This window comes from Anomaloglossus baeobatrachus, chromosome 8 (assembly GCF_048569485.1).
Source record: "Anomaloglossus baeobatrachus isolate aAnoBae1 chromosome 8, aAnoBae1.hap1, whole genome shotgun sequence".
NCBI lineage: Eukaryota > Metazoa > Chordata > Amphibia > Anura > Aromobatidae > Anomaloglossus > Anomaloglossus baeobatrachus.
The window spans coordinates 6,277,583-6,304,153 of record NC_134360.1 but is presented as its reverse complement, the minus strand read 5'-3'; the positions used below and the strand labels follow the sequence as shown (position 1 = coordinate 6,304,153).

The window sequence follows — 26,571 nt, the reverse complement described above, 5'->3', positions numbered from 1 at the left end:
AGTGCCGAGTTCCGCTGTGATGGGATCCAGCCAATCCCGGGTAATTCGGAGGTCTAAAACCGATGTTCCTTTCTGTAAAAACCTTCCCAGGTTGTCTTCCTGTGCCCTCCTGCCCTGCGCCCTCACATACAGAGCCCTGAGCCGGTGTCCGTGGACCCTGTTATGGGTAGCTTGTTTGTCCTATCCCTTTGCCCTCTGTGGTCACCTTTTCACTGGATGTATGTGGATGTGACTTCAGCACTTGAGTTTGCTAGCTGAGCCTGGTTGTTTTCCACTAGTCTAGAGGCCGGTCCCCTTTGCGGCCTAGTCCCTCCACAACAGTACAACGGCTGTTCCTTTGACACCAGCAGCTCATGTGCCCCCAACAACAGCAGCTCATGTGCCTCCCGACACCGGCAGCTCATCTGCGCCCGACACCAGCAGCTCATGTGCCCCCAACACCAGCAGCTCATGTGCACCCGACACCAGCAGCTCATGTGCCCCCAACACCAGCAGCTCATGTGCCCCCAACACCAGCAGCTCATGTGCACCCGACACCAGCAGCTCATGTGCCCCCAACACCAGCAGCTCATGTGCTCCCGACACCAGAATCTCATGTGTCCCCAGACACCAGCAGCTCATGTGCCCTCGACACCAGAATCTCATGTGCCCCCCCGACACCAGTCCCTATCTGTATGTCTTTGAAGTGTGGGAGGAAACCATAGAACCCGGAGGAAACCCACGCAAACACAGGGAGAAGGTACAAACTCCTTTGTAGATGGTGTCCTTGGGGGGATTTGAACCCAGAACGCCAGCGCTGCAAGACTGCAATGCTAACCACTGTGCCCCGTGTTGCCCGGTTCACTTTGGAGTTAAATTGTTGTCACTATAACCTCTATTATTTCTTATGGTTTGATTTACTAATGATCTTTTCGTCTTATTGATTACATGTTCCAGATGTTCAATGATTCAAAAATTTAGCATGAAAATAAAGTGGAGTGGACATGAGCATCTTCCATACATTTGACAAATGTCACACCAGCAGGGCCAAAGCCAGCAGCTGGAGAACCTGGACAAGTGCAGCGGCCAACAACGTCTGGAGGGCACGGTTCAATTTGTGAACTTGCTCACTATATTTATGGAGTGGGCACAAAATCGTTGGTTGTTGACACGTCGTTAGTTTCCAAAACATCGTTGCTCGTTTGGTACGCAGGTTGTTCCTGAGGCAGCACACATCACTACGTGTGACACTCCGGGAACGACGAACAACAGTGTACCTGCGTACTCCAGCAACGAGGTGGGAGTGACGTTCATGCGGATGCTCTCCATCCCTCCGCTTCTATTGGTGGACCGCTGTGTGATGTCGCTGTGATGCCGAACGAACCTCCCCCTTAAAAAAAAGAGTTTGTTCGGCGGCCACAGCGACGTCGTTAGGAAGGTAAGTTGATGTGACGCGTACCGGCGATATTGTTCGCCACGGGCAGCGATTTGCCCGTGATGCACAAACGACGGGGGTGGGTGCTATCGCTAGCAACATCGCTGCATGTAAAGCAGCCTTAAGAATTACACTCTTCTTATGTTGTGTTTTCAGGGGTAAGATTACATGTTCTCTACATTTCTGCACTAACAAGGGATAAATCTGCAGAAAGTCCACTGCAAATTCCTTTTAAAATCTCCATTTAACACAAACAGATTTTGCAGCCATAAATGTGAAAAATAGAAATCATAACGTTTGGGGTATTTTTCCATAATTTGTCTAGGGGGTATTTGACTTAAAAAAAGTTATTAAATCTCAATTTGACATTTAACACAAGTGGCAAAGTTTTTTTTCATGCATTATTTCAGAAAAAACAAACCTTATTAAACCTTTTTAGCTTACACAAAATAATTTTGTCTTGTTTCAAAATTGTTTTAAAGTTCGGCAGGCTGCATAATTTTACAACGTTAACAGCGACCCCTTATCTCGGAAGGGGGTGGAGATATTTTATTGAAATTTGGCCAATATATTCTGGACCAAAACTGTCACGAAATTTCAGCCCTCTACGGCTTTTGGAAAAAAAATGTATTGCAATTTTAAAACCGAATAGTTACAATTGTACCTACTCAGCCGGATAAAGGTTAAAGCAGCAAATCGAAAACAGCAATTCACAATCTGTGTGAGAGTAGGACAGATTGTCATCTTCTGGAAATTAAAAAAGAAGGTTCAAATTCACTGATCTTAAGTGGGGATTATGAAAATAATAAAAAAAAAGATTTGATTTTGAAATTTCGATTAAGTGTAGAACACTGTATGATTCCTTAAACATACACTTTATTGCCATCTATTTCAAAGGCAAAGAAATACCAAGAAGTTCAGCACTTGTGAAAGTTTTCTTCGCTCGGAATCTAATCAGTCGGCATCTAACTCCTATTGTGCCGCAGTCTGAGAGATCACAGAGTAGAGGGACAACATCTGGACCATGTGGATTACTAAAAAACATTACACAGCTGAAAAAACTACAGGACGATTCTAAGAAAATGGTTTAACCTTTTTGAAGATTTTGAAAACCAGTTGGATGTGACCTGGTCGGGGCGTAAGAGTCAAGTTATTCAGCTGTTTCCATTGTTTGAACTTTTCCTATTAATGGAATTAACTCAAGTCTCTGAGATAAATGTTTACTTAATTATACATTACCAAAAAAGCATAAAATATCCAAAATAATGAATTTAAAAACAATCCTTGCAACATTACGCAACAGTAACGAAATTAGGGCTTTTCTAAAATGGAATTTAAAAACCGATTATGAATTAAGTAAATGAAATAATCGAGTGATATCTGAATTCTGATTTTTATGACACGATACATCAATGTATAGTTGGAGATAAAACCCTCTGTGGGTAAAATTAGGTTAAATTGCATGTAGACATAATTAAGGTGATTAATCAAGACTCAGAGAATGAATCTTTCCTCATGAATATCTCAATTAGCACTAACACATCAGAGCAGCGTATAAAACGCTTATAGAATTTGTCAGGAAGGGTGCAATCTGCTTCTTTAAAGACTTTGGAGACGTTTACCATCCTCCAAAGACTTTTCCTTCCAAACCATCAGGTCTTTTACTTCTCCGGCAACATTTGTCAAGCAGGACATGAAGGAAATGGATTCTCCCAGTATCAGAGTCACGTCTTGGAGAGCCGGTGGGGAATGTTTGATAGACATGGTTCATCAATATAACGACGAACCAAACTTAAGGACTGTATTGTGAAAATCTAAGATCTTTACTACTTTTTCCTAAATTTCCTCCTATCATCACTTCTTTTGTGAGTCGCTTCAGCATAAGCTAAGTCACTGTAGTCATGTCCAACACAACATAGTAATCTACCCAATCTGTCAACCACATGATGAACCCTAAAAAGATGGTGAACAAAGAGGAATGAAACATCTTTACAAGAACGCACAGACCACTCTATCCTTTCCTAAAAATATGTTAGTTTAAATTTTGGGTTCAGAAAATGTTTTCACAAACTGTTGAGTTTCTATCTGTATTGAAAAAAGTGCTCCCATCTCTCCTACCAATCTCTTCCACCAATGCCGGCTGAATAGATTCCTCCTACATTCTTTGACTTTCAGAACCTATTTTCATCACTCATGTGTCATGGACACTAAATGTAAGGTTCCGGGTTTTCCATGGAAGTTGTTGTGTCTGGTTGCCCTTGTCCAAGATGGAGTCTGTTGCCTCATCTTGCTGTTAAACTTCCTGTCTGCCCTGCTTATAAATCCCAGTCCAGGATTTACTCCTTGCCTGAGTATTTTGTGCTAGCTGGCTCCTGAGCCACTCTTGGCTTGCTTCTGGACTCCCTGCTGTTGCTTGTAGTTCTGTGCTCTGCCTCATTACTGCTCAGCTGCCTGCAGTCTACGGTGCATGACCCTGGATCCAGGCTGTGGTTCTCTCCCTTCAAAACGTGTAGCGAGGAGCTCTTTTACCACTGTATTTCCTTGGTTTGTAACAACTTTGATTCTCTGCTTAGTCATCAGTGTATTTAATCCAGGACTCTATCTGCACAGGCTGTGTGCTGGACTTATGCTGGACATAGTCAGCCCTAAGTACACTGGTGAAAGTTTGCTGCGCACTTCTGCATATAAATTTTGGACATTCATGTATTAGCGCTGGTAGCACTTCTGCATATATATTCTGGACATTCATGTATTAGGGCTGGTAGCACTTCTGCATATATATTCTGGACATTCATGTATTAGGGCTGGTAGCACTCCTGCATATAATTTCTGAACATTTACGTATTAGTGCTGGATGCACTCCTGCATATAATTTCTGAACATTTACGTATTAGTGCTGGTCACACCCATTATTATTTCTGAACATTCACATATTAGTGCTGTAGCACTTGCATTTAATTTTGGTAGTTGCCTTCTGTTTTCTCTGTACTTATACTGGGAGTTTATTATTTGCCAATATTTACCCAACCCTTGTCTCAGATCGTTATATTCCATGCTATCAGATTCCAGAGTATCTGCATAATTGTTACACTAGGTCAGAATTGCAGATATTCCGCTACCAATGCACCTTTTCTTTGTGCCTATGCTGTCTTCCCTGTTTGAGATCCCAGAAATTGTAAACTACGTGATATGTAGTTTATGCGGCTCTATCAATACCAACTACTTAGAATTATACAAGAAAAATAAATCACAACATGCTAGAAAAGCCTGTGCCAAGCTGCAACCACAATCACTGGGTCACCACGCATAGACACCTACAGCAAAAACAACTCCCTACAGAGAATGACAAAATCTTATTATTTTTATAAACATTTCAAGCCAAGAAGAAAGGAAAGGAATGACACATCACAATAGACATCTCAATTTAAAAAAGACAAGAATAGCTAGTAAATTTAGTAATTTTATTGCACATAATGGTCAATGATATGGTAATAACTAAATGGCAGCAGCTTGAGACACATTATCCCATTGTTAGGGTCCCCTTATCCGTGTAGTTGTGCCAAAAACACAGACTTTTGTTGCCTCTTTGACAACATGCATCTTTATTTATTTACATTAAATTTATTTGTGAATCAAGTGTATTCATGGTTATAGGACACCATGATGGTGTGGATGGTCATGAGAACACAGACAGTTATTGAATTATTACTAAATACTTCATTTACAAAGACTGCGATAAATCTGATAGGCAAAATAAAGATCAACAATCGTGTGTGCCAAAAACTGGCCAGGTGGCATCGCTATCAGGGTTTTTTGCCGTATAATTTTTTTCAGTGTAAAGTTTGAGTTTGATCGGCTCCGACAATGAAGAACATGCATGAGTGGAAATGGAGACAAGGAGAGTAATACAAATGCCCTTTTAAGTCAGAATTGTTTAAACATAGCAGAAAAGTCATAGTATTTCACAAAACAGAAGTTTCATTGTTGACGTCTGTAGTACAGTTTGTTCTTCAAGCAATATTTCACATTACAAGATAAGCTTAGCCGCGCAAGCTAGGTAATCCGCGCACAGTTCGTATAAGGTAAAACGTGACATTTCATAATAAATAACGTCTTTTTTATACATATTTTTACATTTTAGTTATCGTATGCAGGATAATACTTTTTCCATGTAATTTCTAACATATAGAAATGATCATTTTGATCTGATAAATCGATATTTTCTTATTCTTGTTCCAAATACTTCCATGTGTGGATACACAACTGCATCCAAAAGTAGAAATGTCCTTTTCTCCCCATTGGAGTATTTTTTAGATTTGTATTGTTATATTCCATTGGAAGAATATGGATCTGAACTTATATATTGTAATATTTCATTTAACTCTACTTATGGGATGTCAGATTGAATTTGTTCTCTGAAAACAAGACCATTTTCACTTTTTCGACAATCATGGTCCTTAAAGGGTCACCCGTTCTCATTACTTTCCACATCAATATTACGGTATGTTGAGAAACAAGGTTTCTCTCAAATACCTTGTGTTGCCAATAGTGCATGTGAGTGGCGCTATTGCGGTCCGCTCACCCCTTTCGCATGACTCCTCCCGGGATCCATGACCTCTGATGTCCGGTGATGTCATGTCCACTTCCTGTTGACCCGACATTACCGTGCCAAGCCCCAGTCTCCATGAGTCACTGGGTTGTGGGCGGCGTTTCACCGCTCCTCACAGCCCAGCATTACTCCTGCTTGTGGCTCTCTGCAGTGAAGGAGTGAGCAGGGAAATGATGGGCTGTGACGCTGGGCTGTGATGAGCGATGAAACGCCGCCCACAGCCCAGTGACTCAGAAAGACTGTGGCCCGCCTCAATTGACATGACATCACCGGACATCAGTGATCACGAAGCCCAGGGGTGACGCAAAGGGGGTGAGTGGACTGCAATAGCGCTGCTCACAGGCACTATTGGTAACACAAGGTACTTGAGAGAAATCTTGCTTCTCAACATAATATCGATGTGGCCAGTAATGAAAAGGGGTGAACCACCTCTTTAAGTATGGACCTTCCACAAGTCTCGTGACCAGAAGTCGATAGCCTCATGTGCCGATGAAACTGTTGAGTTTGGTTCAGGAGACCTGCACTTCTTCTGGACATCGTGTTTCATATTTATCCTGGGAATATTGGACGTGTGATGTGTGATACGAGCTGAGTTGGATGGAATGATCGATTAATGGTCTACAACTAACCACCCTATTTATATATTTTTACACTATTTCTCCTACAATAGAATCTAAAGAGAAGAAAGAATTATCTGTCCTTGTCAGCAGTCATTGGACTAATAATAAAAATTTTAACCTCCAAAATCATAGATTTTATTTATTTATATTTACAGAAAAGTATATTAGATATAATGCCATATATTAACTTCACATGAAATTACCAAGGAAAATAAAGTTTAATCGTATAAACACAAAAGTGAAAAGCAAGAAAAGTCCGGGCACAATAGTGGAAGACCATGAGGCATAAAAAGGGGATAAAGCAAATAAACCGTAACTAAATATAAACAGTAAACATGTGAAAATAAATTATAGAAAATCCCGGCAAAAAACAAGGGTTGACTAAGACAAGATGGAAGGATGTATAAAGAGTGAGGACGAAGCCAAATAAAGAAGGTTCAGTAGAAAATTACAACCTTCAAGTTTTGATGAAGTTCCCATTTTTTTAAATACATTTTAACATTTCATATTGAAATATTCTAAAATGTATTTTCCCAAATCAGCTAAAATATGTGAATTTAACTATAATAAGAGTAACCATGACTTTGTTGTTGGATCTTTACTATCACTCTTTTATAACAATGAAATATACAGTGACGGGAAATTTTCTCGCGAAGAATAGACATGAATATTTAGAGATCTTCATGTTACAAGGTGCAGTTCCTTTTTTAGCCAATGGGGGGGGGGGGGAATTTTCTTGTTTGCCTGTGTCTACTGAGCCAAAAAATGGAAAATAAAGAATAGGGAATAAAGTTTTTGGGGCGTAAGATAATATAAGTTAATCGTAAGTAGAGTGTGAGAATAAACCGGTCATTTACCCGACACACAAAGCTTTATCAGTAGAAGTAGAGATGAACAAATGACAGGAAAATCAAATTCATCTTCAGTTCCACAAAAACATTCAGGGTCTCGGCTCACCTAAATCACTTTTGTGATTTGCTTCAGATGAATTCCAAACGGCCAACATTTTGCTGGACTCTATCAGGCCTGGAATGGGCTTTAAATTTATAAAAATGATTTTTATCATGCCGTCCCGTCTTTTCATGGAGCCCCACTTCTATCCGGGTCTCTTCTTCTGACCAATCACCGGTGCAGTGTTTTCAAGAACATCTTCTGCACCTTCGGTGCTGATGAACGCTCGTGATGTATTATAACAAAAGAGGACAGGTGCACTATGAAATGCTAAAGCATGCAAACCATGAATGTAAGAATATAGGCATGCATTACTGCTCAAGGAAATCTAGGAAAAATGTAGATATTTTGCATACAAAAATGGCCATTTCTCTATCTGCCCAGTAGCCACGTCATACCTTGTATACTGGGTACCTACACTGAACTGAAGCCTCTCTCTGGGTTACACACCTCCATGTGTATGAGCTAGTAGGTACCTGCTAAAATTACCTGCGGCTAATGGGGGAGGGATGCAAAGTCAAAGGGCTTGGCTCCATAATCTAGACAAAAAAACTGGCGGCACTCCCAACATGCAGTCTGAACAGGTGCAAAACTGAACCTGACATATAATAACAAAAAAAGACAGTTGTATTCTGAAATGCTAAAGCATGCTCAAGGAAATCTAGGAAAAATTAAAATATGCAGCACAAAAAGGCCATTTCTATATCTGACTGCATGTTGGGAGTACCATCAGTTTTTTTTGTCTAGATTATGGAGCTTGTGATGTATGTCGCGATATCACAGGTTATGGTCAGTCCCAGAGGCGCCAAAGATGCCTTTGAAAAGGCTACACCAGTGACCGAACAGAAAATGTCCGAGTAGAGCTGTGCTAGTAGAGGGCTAGATAAGTATATATATATATTTGTTTTACCTGTTTATTGTGTACCGACTTCTGAAAAGACCTCAGATGATAATGATGCACATTAAATTGGCATTTAATAATTTGTATGTAAATCAACTTTCCAGCCGAATTCGGGTTAATCTGCTGAATTTGAATTTCCGCACATTTCCTCATCCTTAGTCACCGGCATGGTCTGCCAATGGAAATGGTGACAATGAAAGCAAAGAAGGATAGTAGGCTTCACAGGCATTATCGTACTGTGCTTTTCTTTGCATGGAATATTCCTTTAAATCATAAAAACTTACAGTATGAGCAACTGAAAAAACATCCATGCACGGATAAAGTCATCGGCACCTTTCCAGTAACTTCTGATTGCGAGTGATTGCACTTACAATTACATCCATCTTTTACAGCTGGTTCTATTACGTTTTCCTCGGTAAAATCAGTCTGTTTTATTTCAAGAAACAACATCACTCAAGTTGGTTCTTAGTGTTCAGACAAACTAGGACGTTATACTTGAATTAATACTAAGATAAGGAACAATGTCCAGGATCAGTGGCCGCAGATTGGACTTTCCCTTATTTACCAATGTGGTGGCACCAAAAATCTGGCATAAGTTGCACGTCTTTTTGAAACAAATAAATTTAGACAAATTTATAATTCATCTGCAGCAAAAAGAAAGGATTTATGCACCTTATAAATCCTCAGATTGTACGCACTGGGCGCTGTGAGGATCCTCCGGTGTCACAACGTCGGACACATGGCGTAAATATGCGATAGGAACTCTCCAGGCCAGAATCCAATCAGAGATGCACAGCCTTGCTCAATCCATATGTATTTCCCGAGGATGTGCCCACAAAGGGCAGTTATGTGACCAACGTTCCTACCTCTGACACTGGTGAATCCTCACAGTGCACAGTGTGCACAATTGAGTGACACATATAGAGACTGCAGATTCATATTTTAGACTGGACAACTTTAGGCAGAATGGCTAAAATCCAACACACAACCTGTAACATTACCTATATCTCACGGTCTATATCTTCTGGAGAATATATAATAAAGGAAAATGTTGCTTTAAGGGCTTGCCTGATGTTTTGCTAAAAGTCGGCAGTTGCTCTCAATCTTTACAGCACAAGTCTCGCACACTGTCAGAAGGAGAATGAAATTGTGTAAGAAGTCACCGCTAGACAGATTATAGCCAGATTAATAAATACTACAATCTTTGTAGAGATATATCCACATATGTTTGCCTTAAATATTTTGCTGTGACCTCTTGAAGTGCGATTCATTCTTCTGGTCGAGGTTTGAACTATTCATAACTTTTGTAAAATTACTGTACCCAAAAATAGATAATTTTCCTTATAGTGAGTGGAGTGGTTTCTTTAGAATGTTCCATGGTTGAATCTGGTTGTGGTTTATTTATGTCTTTTCTTGTTACCATTAATTTTGTTTTATAGTTGTTGTTGATCTTCTTAATTACTTTCAAATGTTCAAAGTGAGAGGTAAGCGATGAGGAAAGAAGGGCGGGAAAAGTGAAGAGTGGAGGGCGTAAGAGGTGAACAGTGAGGAGTGGAGGGCGGGAGAAGTGAGCAGTGAGGAGTAGAGGGTGGGAAAGGTAAACATTGAGGAAAGAAGGCCAGGAGAGGAGAGCGGTGGGTGGGATAGGTGAACGATGAGGAGCAAAGGGAAGGATAGGGGAGTGATGATGAAAGAAGAGTGGGCGAGGTGAACAGTGAGGAGTGGAAGGCAGGAGAGGTGAGTGGTGAAAAGCGGAGGGCAGGAGAGGTGAGCGATGAGGAGCGAAGGATAGAAGAGGTGAGCAGTGAGGAGTGGAGGGTGGGAAAGGTGAACAATGAGGAAAGAAGGGCAGGAGAGGTGAGCGGTGGGTGGGAGAGGTGAACGATGAGGAGCAAAGAGAAGGATAGGTGAGTGATGATGAAAGAAGAGCGGGCGATGTGATCAGTGAGCAGTGGAGAGCGGGAGAGTTGAATGGTGAGGAGTGGAGAGCAGGAGAGGTGAACGATGAGGAGCGAAGGATAGAAGAGGTGAGGAGTGAGGAGCAAAAGGTGAGAGACGTGAGCAGTGAGGAAAGAAGGACGGGAGAGGTGAGCAGTAAGGAGTGAGGGCCAGAGAGGTGAGCGGTGAGGAGCGGAGAGCAGAAGAGGTGAGCGATGAGGAGCAAAGGGCAGGAGAGGTGAGTGGTGAGGAGCAAAGGGTGGGAGAGGTGAGCAGTAAGGAAAAAAGGGTGGGAGAGGTGAGCAGTGGACGAGAGAGGTGAGTGATGAGGAGCAAATGGTGGGAAATGTGAGCGGTGAGGAGCAGAGAGCAGGAGAGGTGGGTGGTCAGGAGCAGAGAGCAGGAGAGGTGAGTAGTGAGGAGCAGAGAGCGGGAGAGGTGAGTGGTCAGGAGCAGAGAGCAGGAGAGGTGAGTAGTCAGGAGCAGAGAGCGGGAGAGGTGAGTGGTTAGGAGCAGAGAGCGGGAGAGGTGAGTGGTCAGGAGCAGAGAGCAGGAGAGGTGAGTAGTCAGGAGCAGAGAGCAGGAGAGGTGAGTAGTGAGGAGCAGAGAGCGGGAGAGGTGAGTGGTCAGGACTCAGGAGCGGAAAGCGGAAGCGGTGAGCAATGAGCTAACTAATTATAAGTACTTTTTTATTTTTTGCATCTTATATTTATTATAGTCGGGGGTCTGGGGGAAAAATGCAAAACATAATAGGGGACATTAAATTCGAGAATAATAACTTCTCTGAGGATCGATTTTCCTGAGAAAATCCGTGCAAACAGCTGAATTCAGATTCTGAATGATCCGCTCATCTCTATTTAATAACATTATAAAAATGTGCAGCTGCTTCTTTTTTGGCAATAAATTCAGCACTGATATTTTGAACCAAAAAGTACACAAGATTTATATCTTTTAGTATAATCTGTTTATTTAAACATTTTTATTGTTTTTTTTCAGCTCAATTTCTAATCTTCTAATCTGTCGTGGATCCACAATCATAAACCAAGGATTTTTTTTCTTCATCTTTGTAACCCTAGTGAAGTAAGAGGGAGCCGCGAAACTGCTGTCCACGTGGACTGGTGCTGAAATCTCTCGTCTGGGTACCAGGCACTGTCATTCCAAGCCACGAGACATGGCTACAAATGGAACTAAGGTCACAGATGGACAAATTTCTACAGAGGTCAGCGAAGCCCCAATCACAAATGATAAACCCAAAACCTTGGTTGTTAAAGTGCAGAAGAAGAAAACAGAAGATCCGGAGAGAGACACATGGAAGGGAAGATTTGATTTCCTTATGTCTTGTGTGGGATATGCAATTGGCTTAGGGAATGTGTGGAGATTTCCTTACCTGTGCGGAAAGAATGGAGGAGGTAAGACAATCGCAAATGGATTTACTATGGCTTTTAATGTGAAACTGTTGGGACCAGTATGTATTAGGTATATTTTATAATGGAATTATTGAGGTTGACCACATACATGGTCATGGCTTTGGGTCAACGAATGACAGACACTGCCATTGCTCCAGACCGGGCCATTTACCAAATTGAGGGGGGGGGGGGTGCATGTGGTGGAAAGAGCTGTAACACTTTTTTCTCGTTTTGATATTTAAGTAATTTTTGTATCATTATTTTGTGATACACGGGGCTTTATTTTTTAAGACAAACTCAAATTTTCTTGTTTTTAGCTGATATTGATGGAAAAAATAAGACAAATATCAGGATATTCTCTGTTTTTCTCATTTTACTTTATATGTACAGTATTTATTGACCAAAAAGAATTATTAAAATACATTTACAAAAGTGTTTCCTGTTCTATAGCTGCTATTTTTCTATAGTTTTTACGGGGATGGTGATAGTAACAGAAATTTGGATTGACAATAGCATTTTTATTTATTTTTTCTCTTTTTTTTTTTACCTGTTATTTTTTATTTATTTATTTTTCATGTAATTTCCATTTTGTGCCCCCAATCAAACCCCAAAAGGCCTTGGAACTTTGGAGGGGATTTAGATATTTTTGTTTATACTGTATTTGCCTTATACCTGATATATTTGCCTCCTGGCTGTACAGCTCAGTTGTCTTGGTCTCCCCTGACCCAGCTGTTTCTTATAATAATAATAATAATAATAATATAATAAAGTTTATTTATATAGCACCAACATATTCCGCAGCACTTTACAATCCGGTGGGGGGTTGTATAGACAAAAACAAAACAAAATAGTACATAATTCAACAGCTACAGTAGGAATGAGGACCCTGCTCGAAAGCTTACAATCTATGGGGAAATGTTGGACACAAAAGGTGAAGCACACTTGTAGATCTGGCTGGCTATTGTTATGCTAGTTTATTGGTTACATAAAAAGATGACTGATCTGGTCTTTAGACAGTGACCTTTTGGGTGCCATTACGTGCTTTTGGTTGTATGTAGGATGTGAGGACAGAAATAGGAGAGAGACGGTTACGAGTAGCATTTAGAAGGTGGGACAGGGGAGAGTTAGGTTAGTAAGTTATTATGATAAGCTTGTCTGAAGAGATGTGTTTTTAATGTACGCTTAAAAACTTGGGGGCTGGATATTAGTCGCATTCTTTGGGCTAGTGCATTCCAGAAAACTGGCGCGGCACGAGAAAAGTCTTGGAGACGGAGGTGTGAGGTTCGGATAATGGAGGATGTTAGTCTAAGATCATTTGCGGAACGAAGGGGGCGGGTAGGATGATAGACAGAGATGAGGGATGAGATATATGGTGGTGAAGAGCTGTGGAAAGCTTTGTGGGTGAGGGATATGAGTTTGTATTGTATTCTGTAGCTGATAGGTAGCCAGTGTAGTGACTGGCACAAGGTGGAGGCATCGGTGAAATGGCTGGATAGGAATATGACCCTGGCTGCTGCATTCAAGATGGATTGGAGAGGGGAGAGTTTGGTCAGAGGGAGACCAATCAATAAAGAGTTGCAGTAATCTCCAGACGGGAATGAATAAGAGCGACAGTAAGGGTTTTTGCAGTTTCGAAAGTAAGAAATGGTCGGATTCTGGAGATGTTTTTGAGATGCAGGTGACATGTGCGAGTGAGTGATTGTATATGGGGAATGAAGGAGAGTTCTGAGTCAAATAGGACCCCAAAACAGCGAGCATGCTGCTTGGGAATAATGATTAAATCTTCGAAGGTAATTGAGATGTCAGGTGTAGGTTGGTTGGTAGAGAGAGGAAACACAAGAAACTCAGTTTTGGAGAGATTCAGTTTCAGATAGTGGGAGGACATGAGAGACAGCAGATAGACAATCTCTGGTATTTTGTAACAAAGCAGGGGTGATGATTGGAGATGATGTATATATTTGGGTGTCATCAGCATAGAAATGGTATTGGAGACCGAATCTGCTGATGGTTTGTCCAATAGGGTGTAAAGAGAGACAAGGAGAGGGTCCAAGGCTGATCCTTGAGGAACCCCGAAGGTGAGGGGGAGAGGAGTGGAGTAAGAGCCAGCAAAGGAAACAGTGAAGGAGCGGCTGGAGAGATAGGAGGAGAACCAGGCGAGAGCAGTGTCCTTGAGGCCAATAGAGTGGAGCATGGTGAGGAGAAGTTGGTGATCCACAGTGTCAAAAGCAGCTGAGAGATCCAAGAGAAACAATAGGGAATAGTGGCCTTTAGATTTTGCTGTTAATAGATCATTTGAGACTTTGGTGAGGGCCGTTTTGGTGGAGTGTAAAGAGCGGAAACCAGATTGAGAGGGATCAAGAAGTGAGTTTTCAGATAAATAGCGGATTAGCCGAGAGTGGACCAAGCGTTCCAGGAGCTTAGAGATAAAGGGAAGGTCAGAGACTGGTCTGTAGTTAGCGGCACAGTTCTGATTGATGGAAGGTTTTTTAAGTAGAGGGGTTATGATGGCATGTTTAAATGATGAAGGAAAGATACCTGATGAAAGAGAGAGGTTAAACATTTTGGTTAGATAGGTAGTGACAGCTGGGGAGAGAGCCTGAAGGAGATGTGAGGGAAGAGGGTCACTGGTGCACGTTGTTGGGCGGGAAGAGGCGAGGAGACGCGTCACTTCTTCTTCTGTGACTGGCTCGAATATTGATAGTGAGCTTGAGGTGCGGGAGAGGAGGGGATCCAGGCTCTGAGGGGATTTTTCAAAGATTTCTTTGTGGATGTCGTTGATCTTTTGTAAGAAGAAAGTGGCCAGATCATCAGAGCTTAGGTTGGTGACCGGGGTCTGTGCTTTAGGGCTCAGGAGGGAGTAGAAGGTTTAAGAATCGTTTAGGATTGTTGGCTAGTGAAGTGATGAGATTGGTAAAGTATACTTGTTTAGCCAGATGGAGAGCAGAGTTGTAGGTTTTGAGCATGAACTTATAGTGGATGAAGTCTTCAGCTGAAAAGGATTTTCCTCACAGACGCTCAGCACACCTAGAACAGCGCTGTAGGAAACGTGTGTGAAGCGTGTGCCAGGGCTGCCGCTACCTGTGTGTTTTTTTTCTGCATGTAGTTGGTGCAGCTTCATCCAGGGCACTCTGCAATGTCTTATTATAATGTGACACTGCAGAGTCTGCGCAGGAGAGAGAGGAGATGGGAGCCAAGGATGACTGCAAATTGTTCATTAGCAGCTGGGTATTGATGGCGCTTAGATTTCTGTATGGGCAATAAGTGGGGGCATCCCGGGTTTGAAGACAGTTGGTGATGGAAAAGGAGAGAAGGTTGTGGTCAGAGAGTGGGAGAGGGGAATTGGTGAAGTCATGAAGAGTGCAGAGGCGGGAGAAGACCAGGTCCAGCGGACTCCCATCCTCATGTGTAGGAGACTTGGTGAGCTGTGAGAGGCTGAAGGATGAGGTTAGAGAGAGAAAATGGGTGGCAGATGGGGAGAGTGGGTCGTCCATAGGGATGTTGACATCCCCCATGATGAGAGTGGGAAGGTCACAGGATAAAAAGTGTGGAAGTCAAGTGGCAAAATGATCAAGGAACTGATGGGAGGAGCCTGGAGGGCGATACACAACTGCCACTGAACTGATAGGAGGAGCCTGGAGGGCGATACACAACTGCCACTCGCAGGGAGAGTGGTTTTAAGAGACTAATGGTGTGGACTTCAAAAGAAGGAAACATGAGTGAGGGTACTGAGGGGATGACCTGGAAGGCACACTGGGATGAGAGGAGCAGACCAACACCTCCTCCTGATCTGTTCTCAGGTCTTGGAGTATGTGAGAATTGGAGCCCACCGTGTGAGAAAGCAGCAGCAGCGGTGGTGTCAGAGTGCTGGATCCAGGTTTCTGTAAGAGCAAAAAGGTTCAGGGCGTTGGAGAGGAAGAAGTCATGAATGTAGAGGAGTTTGTTGCACACTGACCTTGCATTCCAGAGTGCGCAATTAAAAGGGGCAGGAGAAGGTGAGCACTGGATATTGATAAGATGAGCAGGGCTTCTATGTGTTGTAGGATGAGATTTATATGTACTAAAGGATGAGGGCCCGGGGTTGGGGGAGATGTCACCAGCGGCTAGGAGGAGGAAAAAGAAAAGCGCAGGTGGTTCAGTGTTTTGTGTGAGCGTTTTGTGCGCTGTGTGGGGGTAGTGGATGGTTTAGAATGGTTGAAAAATGTCAGTAAGGCCTCAATGTTGTACATGGGAGAGGGAAGGAGAGAGGGGCTGATATAGAGAGAAGGCACAGGATGTATAGGAGGGCGGTATAGGTGAGGGAGTGCAGAAACCAAGACATACAAGAAGCTAAGCGATAGGACAAACGAATAGTGTAATAGAGCAGAACCAGAATCATGCTTGTGAGATTGTCTGGCCCAGCGTCCCTGTATCCTGCCCTGTCCATGTGCCATGATTGGCTGGAAAGAGACTTCAAATGTATTGCTCTTAGGATTATACTGCACACGTGATCCCTAGGCCAGACTGAGATACATGTGAAGGATCTGCAGCGATGTATGACACAATTGTATATGTTGAATAATTATGCAGTTACAGAGACACCATATCAGGGATTACTACACAAGATTCCAGTCACCGAGACAGAGTAAAAAGATTAGAAAAGGAAAGTGGGATTCAATGTGAACCATTTGCTAGACTAGTGTCTAGCATTGGTGAAAACAAGGAACTATTCACACCTAGCATATGAGACGATAAAGAATGGTTGGTAAATACCTTCTGGTCCTTTCTGGGACATTTCTGGTATATTTCTGAGCACTTATGAAGCACTTCTCAGAAGCACACAAAGACCTTATACACAGCAATCGCATGATCACTGTATATGGGGGAGGATTCGTCAGCACATCCTATTATTCTACACTGACTGCAGAGAAGGAGCTGGACCGCCTGGATGTTTAAAGTCAATGGGTTGTCATGAAGCAATCAATAAAAAACAAAATACATAATAAAAAGTGGGGCGACGTACACAGCAAGAAAAGGACAGCACAATATATAAAGTGATGGAACACCTTACACAGAAATAAGTATAAATGTCATGAATCTTGCTTGGCTCTGCCGCTGCAGAACCGATGCAGGTATCCGTTCCAAGAATTTGGTCTCTGGGGAGGGGCCTGTATGGCGTGACCTCGTTCTGGGGGTCACACCGCCATATCTGGGCTCTGCTGCCTCCGGGACACTGCCAGTGATATTTCCGGCTTGGTGTCCTGCTATTCCTGTAAGAAGGGCTCTGCTCCGTTTCCCTGGTGCCAGGTACCATTGTCCTGACCCTTGACCTGTCCAACCTCTGTCTCTCCTGCCCTGCCTGACCTCTGTGTTCCCTAGTTCCCCAGTCTCCTGTCCTCCCCTGTGTCTCTCCTTTGTAGTTGTTTCCCGGCATCCGACTTCGGCTCTATTCTTGACTGTGGCTTGTTTGCTCCCTGGTTCTTCAGACGTTACTTCCCGGCATTGACCCTTTTCTGTCTGACTACTCTTACGTTTAGTTTGGCGACCTCTGGTGGATATCTGTAGTATTACACTCAGGTGTAGTTTTCCTGCCTGAGTGTCAACGTCACCTAGTGGTAGCCTGACAAGGGACCCATGTAGTTGATAGCATTATCACATTAAAAGTTACAGGACAAAAGTTACTTTTAATTAAAAATTCACAGAACTGAGCAATCTCCAATGTGCATTTCGCCACTTGTCTTCTTCTGGGGGTAGTCTTTTGGGAGCAGTTTCTCATTTGTCACATGATCAGCAGCATGTTGAGATTGCAGGATTTTTGTGCAATGAACATTCCTTGCAGTGCTTGTCCACAATAACTGTGCGGTTTAAATGGACCTCTAGCTGTAATATTACACAAAAAACTGTGGGAAGATGGAACAAAGTGGAGAAAAGCTGTCATGTTTTTTTTCTTTTAATCATGGAAAAGCCTTTCAGATGTCAGTATCTCTCCCTGTCAGTGAACTTACTATCTGTAATTTACTGAATGACTCTATATATATATATATATATATATATATATATATATATATATATTGTGAGGTAGCGTGGTCGGCTGCGCAGCAGAAGACACGGGATCCAGGTATTACGGTTCACAGCACACGGTTTAATGTCCAAACAAAAGTCCACAACAATATACATGTGCCTCTCCAGCAGAGAACTCAGGGAGTTCTGTTCACTCCCTCACACCCGGCACACCTGCCCTTGTTCCTGTATCCATTTAACCCTTCCTTCAGCCTGTAGGAAAACAGCATTAACCCTAGAGTGGATTTACTTTCTATCATGGAGTGAGCACAACCGGGGCGAGACATACCGGCCGTCATAGATAACCCCGGTCACCGTCTCACATACCCCCCCCTCAGTTCAAGCGTGCGGGGTTGAACTCCCGCCATCAAACACGGGCCGCGGGACAAGGCATCGGCGTCGCCCTGCAACCTACCGGCCCTATGTTCAACCGTAAACCGGAAGTTCTGCAGAGAAAGGAACCACCGGGTAACCCGGGCATTCCGTTCCTTGGCGGACCTCATCCAGACCAGTGGAGAGTGATCCGTCACCAAGCGAAACTGCCGTCCTAGCAGGTAATAGCGTAGGGACTCCAAGGCCCACTTGATCGCCAGGCACTCCTTCTCCACTACGCTATAATTCCGCTCGGGAGGGGTGAGCTTCCTACTTAAGAAGGTGACGGGGTGTTCCTCCCCCTGAACCACCTGAGACAACACTGCCCCCAGGCCAACCTCTGAGGCGTCAGTCTGTACTATGAACTCCTTCCGGAAATCAGGGTGTACAAGAACGGGCTGTCCGCACAGGACCCCCTTCAGGGCCCGGAAGGAGTCCTCGGCCTGCGGAGTCCAGCGCACCATGACGGACTTCTTGCCTTTGAGAAGGTCCGTCAAGGGGGCTGATAGTCCCGCAAAATCCTTTACAAACCTCCTGTAGTATCCCACGATACCCAGGAAGGCCCTAACCTGCTTCGTGGTCAGGGGTCTAGGCCACTTCTGGATCGCCTCAACCTTGTTAACTTGGGGCTTAATCACTCCTTGGCCTATCATGTAGCCCAAGTAGCGGGCTTCTGTGAGTCCCAACGCACATTTCTTGGGATTGGCTGTCAATCCGGCTGTTCGAAGCGCGTCCACCACCGCTTGTACCTGTTCCAAGTGGGTCTGCCACTCGGAGCTGTAAATAATGATGTCATCAAGGTACGCTGATGCATACGCCTGGTGGGGTTCCAGCACTAAGTCCATCAACCTCTGGAACGTGGCCGGAGCGCCATGTAACCCAAAAGGCAAGACAACATAGTGGAAGAGACCCTCTGGCGTAACAAAAGCGGTTTTCTCCTTGGCGGGCTCCGTCAGTGGCACCTGCCAGTACCCCTTGGTCAGGTCGAGCGTGGTAAAATATCGCGCCTGTCCCAGCCTATCAATCAGCTCATCCACCCGGGGCATGGGGTAGAGATCGAACTTGGATATTTCGTTCAATCTCCTAAAGTCATTGCAGAACCTTAAGGAGCCATCGGGTTTTGGTATTAGGACAATCGGACTAGCCCATTCACTCCGGGATTTTTCGATGACCCCCAGGTGTAACATTGTCTTTACTTCCTCCGATATGGCTTGTCGTCGAGCCTCCGGTACCCGGTATGACTTCAGGCGTACCTTCAGGTGGGGCTTGGTGACAATATCATGTCGTATCAGACTGGTCCTACCGGGCAGCTCGGAGAAGACATCGGGGTTCTGCTGAACCAACTGTCTGACCTCTCGCCTCTGAGTCTTGGTGAGGGCTTCTCCAATCCTTACTTCCGGTTCGTCCTCTCCGGAGGTCGCTGGAGCCGGATGTGAACGACCCGAAGAGGAGGGAGATGGGGAGAAAACAGCCATCAGGCTTTCCCGTTCCTGCCAAGGTTTTAATAGGTTGACATGGTATATTTAAATGTTCAGGTTTCCGCCTACCGGGCTGCAATACTTTATAGTTAACCACCCCGACTCTTTCCTTTATCTCGTAGGGGCCTTGCCACTGAGCCAGGAATTTACTCTCCGCCGTGGGGATTAATACCAACACCCGATCCCCGGGTTTAAAGGTCCGCACGGTGGCTTGTCTATTGTAGCGGCCGCTTTGCGCGGCCTGAGCCTCCTGTAAATGCTCCTTCACAATTGGCATGACCGCGCTTATGCGGTTCTGCATACCCAAAATGTGTTCAATCACACTTTTATGGGGGGTGGGCTCTTGCTCCCATGTGTCCTTTGCCAGGTCCAACAATCCCCGGGGATGTCGCCCGTATAACAATTCAAAAGGCGAAAACCCCGTGGATGCCTGTGGCACCTCACGGATGGCAAACATCAAATAGGGAAGCATCATATCCCAGTCTTTCCCGTCTTTTAAAATCACCCTTTTTAGCATGGTTTTCAGGGTTTTATTGAAACGCTCGACTAAACCGTCCGTTTGAGGATGATACACAGACGTACGCAACTGCTTGATCTGGAGTAGCCGGCATAGGTCTTTGGTCACTTTAGACATGAATGGGGTCCCCTGATCCGTAAGGATCTCCTTGGGCAACCCCACCCGGCAGAACACAGCAAACAACTCCCGAGCTATAAGCTTTGCTGCAGTATGTCTGAGAGGTATCGCCTCGGGATACCGGGTGGCATAGTCAACGATCACTAGGATGTGTTGGTGCCCTCGAGCGGACTTTACGAGGGGCCCCACCAGATCCATCCCTATCCGTTCAAAAGGGACTTCTATAATGGGTAACGGTACCAACGGACTGCGAAAATGGGTCAGGGGTGCGGTAAGCTGACACTCCGGGCAGGTTTCGCAGAACTGTTTTACCTCCCCAAAGACTCCGGGCCAATAGAACCTTTGCAATATTCGCTCCTGCGTTTTCTTGACCCCTAGGTGGCCACTCATCAGGTGTTTATGAGCCAAGTCGAGGACCCGCCGGCGATGCGGCTGGGGCACCACCAACTGCTCTACCCCCACGCCCCGTATTTCATCTACCCGGTAGAGTAAATCCTGCTTAAGAGCGAAATGGGGGTACCTTACCTGGGCACCGAGCAGCTGTGCCACCCCGTCAATTACTGTCACCCGACTCCGGGCATGTATTAATGTAGGGTCCTGGAGTTGGGCAGTCCCAAACGTATCCGGGGACGCCTCCAACTCCGGGATGGGTTCGACCGTCTCAGCCTCTCCTGCCAATACCTCTAGGGGCGACCTATCGGGTTCACATTCTGTCCCTATCATGGGGACCCCTACGGCAGGTGTCCCGGATTCAGGATTGTAGGGCTCAGGTCCCGGACTGACCAATATCTGAGGAGACTTAGGGGGTCCCTTCCATAAAGTCCAAAAATAGGGCAGATCCCTTCCTAGGATCACGTCATAGGGAAGAGTGTTAAGAAGTCCCACCTCATGTTGCACCTGACCGCAAGGTGCTGTGATGGTGACAATCCCTGTGGGATAGTCTCGGCGGTCCCCATGTATGCAAACCACCCCCACGGTACGTCCTGTGGCCTTTACTTTAGCCCTCAAGGTGGATCGCACAAGGGTCACTAGGCTTCCGGAATCCAACAATCCTGTAACCGGACATCCATTCACCTGTATTTGGCACAAGTGGGGCTCCGTCTCTGGGGAGACCAGGTCAGCGGTACACACCACCTGAGCATACATTGAACCCCGCCGGGTAACCCCACAATCCATGGGCTCCGTGGTGAGTGGACACTGGGCTTCCATATGTCCCACCCGCTGGCACCGCCAACATCTAATGGGGACGGAAACCCCCTTGACGGGTTGTCGTTTAGGGTACAGAACCTTCCGGACCTCAGGAATGGCGGCCGCGGCCTCAGACGGGACGGTAGGGGACTCCTGCACCGTTGTCAGCGGTGGGTCCTTGGCCCTAAGCTTGGAGGGGCCGGACCGACGGGCGGTACGCAAAGTCTCAGTGTCCCGTATCAAGTCCTGCGTAGCCACATGCCGCTCTACCAGGGACACTAATTGGTCCAGGGTACTCAGGTCACCCTGTCCTACCCACCGTTGAACGGTGACGGGTAAAGTGCGCACAAAACGATCCACTACTACCCTTTCCACCATTTGCGCCGGGCTCAGAGTGTCAGGCTGCAACCACTTTTTTACAAGATGCAACAAGTCATAGGCCTGGGAGCGTACGGGTTTGGCTTCCTCATAGAACCACTGATTTACCCGCTGAGCCCGTACATAGGTATTCACCCCCAACCGAGCCAGTATTTCGGCTTTCAGGGTCACATAGTCAATGGCGTCCTCAGTACAGAGGTCCAGGTACGCTTTTTGGGGTTCCCCCGTCAGATAGGGCGACAATACCTCAGCCCACTGGGGGGTCGGCAGCTTTTCCCGCTCGGCCACCCGCTCAAACACCGCCAGGAACGCTTCCACATCATCCCCCGGGGTCATCTTTTGCAACGCTTGTCTCACCGCTTTCCGGACGCTGCCGTCGTCACCCGGTCCCGGGGTTGTTGCTGCCGGTCCGGCACGGATCGACTTGACCAGGAGAACCATCTGTTCTTGATGTCTTTGTTCCTGCAATTGCAAGGCTTGCTGCTGACGTGCATTGGCCTGAACCAGCTGTTCTTGGTGCCTTTTGTCCTGCCCTTGCAAGGATTGCTGCTGACGTTCCAACGCCCGGAGCAGGTGTGCATTGATCTGTTGCTGCTGTGCATTAGCCTCTTGTAGCTGTGCATTAGCCTGTTGTTGCTGTGCATTAGCCTGAGCCAGCTGCTTTAGTATGTCCTCCATGGCGTCACCGGGTTTGGGCTGTAGTATAGCCGCTCGAATCCAGGACATGTGCTACTGGGTCACCAGGGATGGATGCTACACCTCACCGGCTGGCATGCCCGCCGATTCTCCACCATATGTGAGGTAGCGTGGTCGGCTGCGCAGCAGAAGACACGGGATCCAGGCACTACGGTTCACAGCACACGGTTTAATGTCCAAACAAAAGTCCACAACAATATACATGTGCCTCTCCAGCAGAGAACTCAGGGAGTTCTGTTCACTCCCTCACACCCGGCACACCTGCCCTTGTTCCTGTATCCATTTAACCCTTCCTTCAGCCTGTAGGAAAACAGCATTAACCCTAGAGTGGATTTACTTTCTATCATGGAGTGAGCACAACCGGGGCGAGACATACCGGCCGTCATAGATAACCCCGGTCACCGTCTCACAATATATATACTGTATATATGCAGCAGAATTGAGAAGACGACAGATTATAAATAGTGAATGAACTTGAGTTTAATACCAGGCATGACCTCCGAAGCCATTTATGTTTAGTAATAATGTATCTAGTCTGAGGAGGGTTTTATGGAGTTGTTACAGGGTGTTTGCTAATCTATTGCACATTTGGCATTAATAAGGAGCAAGGCTTGGTCTTGGCCCCAAGTGATATACAGTATGTAAACATACACTTTCACAATAAAAAGCTTTATTGTACTTGAACGGTGACTATTAAGCCGCACACAGCAATCAGCATTTTTTTACCAATAACTGCATCAGTTTAGTACAAATAAATGATGTTTTTGCCTTTATTCCACCACCATACGGTACCGCAGCAGAGAGTAATAGGAATGGCCGCGTCAAGGCTTCCCGTCTGTCCAGAATAAAGTTCTATGATGTGCGGGAGCTTGATCGGATGTAATTATTCAGCTCATTCACTGTAATGATCAGCTTTATACAAATGTCCTAATGACCAGAAGCTGAAGATACTAGGAATGCAAACCAAGGACTTTAATTCCAAAGCATAAGTAACATGTACATCCTTATGGAGTTTCTTGGCCAAATAACATAGAAACTAATCAGCACAGTTTTTAAGAAATGAAAGCTGCACAGTCAGAGGCTGTTAGGAGCCAAAAATACAGTTGTAATGTTCATTTCGATAAATCTACCTATATGTTGAGTGTATTGGAGAGTTTTGCTTAAAAGGAATCTGTAAACCAAACAACGCCTATGTCTTTATTCAACCCTTAAGTGGTTGTCCAGTCTAAATCCACCAGTCTGCAGTCCCTCTATGTGTCGCTGTATGTGACTGCAGACTTGTGACTCCTGAGATCGCGCACACTGTGCACTGTGAGGATTCTCCACAGCCAGAGCCAGGAATGGCGGTCAAATGGCTGCCAGTATGCAACATGCAGATTCCTGGCCAGAATCCGACTAGTCCAGTGTTCCCCAACTCCAGTCCTCAGGAGCCACTAGCAGTGTGTGTTTTCAGGTTTGCCTTATCATTGCACAGGTATTGGAATCACCACCTGTGCATGTGATTAAATTATCATCTGTGTAACACTAAGGAATCCTGAAAGCCTGCACTGGTGGTGGCTTCTGGGGACTGGAGTTGGGGAACACTGGACTAGAGGGTGACCACCTCGTTCTATACATTTTCACTGAGCGAGGCGGTGCCCATTTAGTCAGATTCGGTCAGGGCATATGCATATCGCATATTCGCGGCTACGTGACATCCATTCCCGCCATTGCAAATCATGGGCATGAGTTATATGATTTGCAAGAGCAGTTTCACCACCTAACTGGCAACCCAACGTGACCCAAAGTGTACACTCCTCACTTCATCAGTGAACTGCACAAGCACAGGGAGGCAGCAGTAGCGCAGGACTCAGTCAGCTGCAAGATTCACAAAGAAACATGCTAACCACTGAGCCACCATGCTGGAAATGATAAAGCACACAGCTACAGGTTGCAGCCCCCAGCTATGTGCTTATCATGGCTGTGTATCAAAATAAGATACACCACATACGGCTTTTTTTTAAAAACTATTTAAATAAATCATTTTAAAACATTTTGATATCTAGCCATGATAAATCTGATAGCTGGGGGCTGTTAGTCTCAAGTTGGAGAGACCCATGGTTATTGGGCCACCCAAACTTAAAAATATCAGCTTGTAGCTGTAACGCCTGCCTGGATCAACAGACTCGGGGGGGTGTAATGGACAAACTAGAGGGAAGCCACTCACCAAGCAGGACCCCCAGAACCCTGAAACCCTTTAACCTCTATACAGGGATTTGGAATTACACAGGGCCCTGGAGATCACTACCTGTGGAAGGCTGCAGTCCGATGAGAGTAGTCGTCAGGCAGGGTCAAACCAGGAATAGCAGGACTTTGGGTCATTGTAACATCTTGATTCTTTTCTTTCTTAGCCCTTTTGATGTAGATTTTCGGGTGTACTGGGCATACCTGTCCTTGCATATGACCCAGTTTGGGTGAAGCCTTACATTTTGGGTACAAAGTGCAGCTGGTTGTATTATCAGATATGACATTAAATAATATTTTGCCACTTTACTCATTATACAACGGCTCTGAATGACTGGATTTAATCTTCAAACTGGAAGGATTATCAGAATAACTTGCTTCTTAACAAAATGCCACATTTTTTAATCTACCAGAATATCAGCTATTATGGGACAGAGAGAATGACATGTTTTCTGCAGCCTTCCTCTAGGTGTACTCCAGGATGTAGTGCAATCCCTCTTTAAGTTTTTGATAGGCCTTGCACTTAGTACATAAGCTTCACCAGTCTAAAGGCCCCGTTACACGCAACAGCATCTCTAACGAGATATCGCTGGCTCACTAACACACACTAAAATCGATTCTTCTTCCCTGTGAGGCTTCTCTTAGTACATTTACACTTGTAGTCTGCCATCACTGTAATGCTCCATCTTCCCTGGTATCTTCTTTCCATCTCTTTAATGTCCTGGTGGAATCGTTCACCTTGCTTTTCACTCACAGCTCCCAAATTTTCAGGAAAGTTGTCAAGGTGGGAATGGAGGAAATGCACTCTCAAACTCATCAGGCAACCTAAAGCTTGAAATGCTTTCAGCATTTGTCCAACGATCTTTTTGTAGTCAGGGTCTTTGTAATTGCCTAAAATTTCTCTACGACCTCTTTAAATGCAATCCACTCTTCTTTTTGAGGATGCGTCATGGTATTGATAAACTCTTGATCAGCTATAAGCCTTTTGTTTGTTTTAATGTTTTGTTTATTTGATCAAAAAGTTAGAAATACAAAGTCAACAGAAATCATAGATTTAACTAGTATTATGTCAACTGTATCGTACCTTCCCCTTTTATCTATATAGCTCAGGCTACTTTTGCGTAATCTGAGCTAAACCATATAATAAATTTAGTCCTCCGTCTGTGGGAAAGTCCGATCCAGATTTTAACTCGGTTTCTGGATTGATATGAAACAATTTTAACAGTAAGTACTTTTAGGAAATAGGAGTAGGGGGTGGTAACTAAAAACTAGAAAAGCGAATTTATATCGCATGAAATTCAGGTAAGAGATTAAGATGGAAATGTTCAAGAGACAGAAAAAGAAGAGGAGGAGATAAGAAAGGTAAAAGAAAAGAAAGGATTTTGGTCCTGGATCCACTCATCTCATGTTGGGTATATTCTGACAATTGTCCTTCATCTCATTGGAGGGTGGTGAGCTGACTCACAGTTCCCTGAGGTGCCGTCTGCGAAGTAACTACTGAGAATTGGGGGGTAGACTTATAAATTTGCCAAGCCTTCCAAACCTGGTGGAAAGAGAGCACATTCTGGCGTGAGAGGGCCGAAAGTTCTTCAACGTGATATAGTTGATCAATCTTCAATAAGAGCTGTGTGAGGGTGGGGATTTTCGTTGTGCGCCACAATTGGGCTATGAGAAGTTTACAGGCTGAGCCTACAAACATCGCTAGTTTCGAAGTAGCTTTATCTTTA

At 44.8% G+C, this 26,571-nt stretch overlaps 1 protein-coding gene across 1 annotated transcript in view; it reads left to right on the top strand.

Annotated features, from left to right (window-relative positions):
• Positions 1-26,571, top strand: part of SLC6A1 (solute carrier family 6 member 1) — a 214,176-nt gene that overhangs the window by 57,600 nt on the left and 130,005 nt on the right. The window contains exon 2 of the mRNA XM_075321266.1: positions 11,430-11,842. Coding sequence (XP_075177381.1) covers positions 11,605-11,842 — 238 coding nt within the window. The 5' untranslated portion in view covers positions 11,430-11,604. The remainder of the gene's footprint in view (positions 1-11,429; positions 11,843-26,571) is intronic.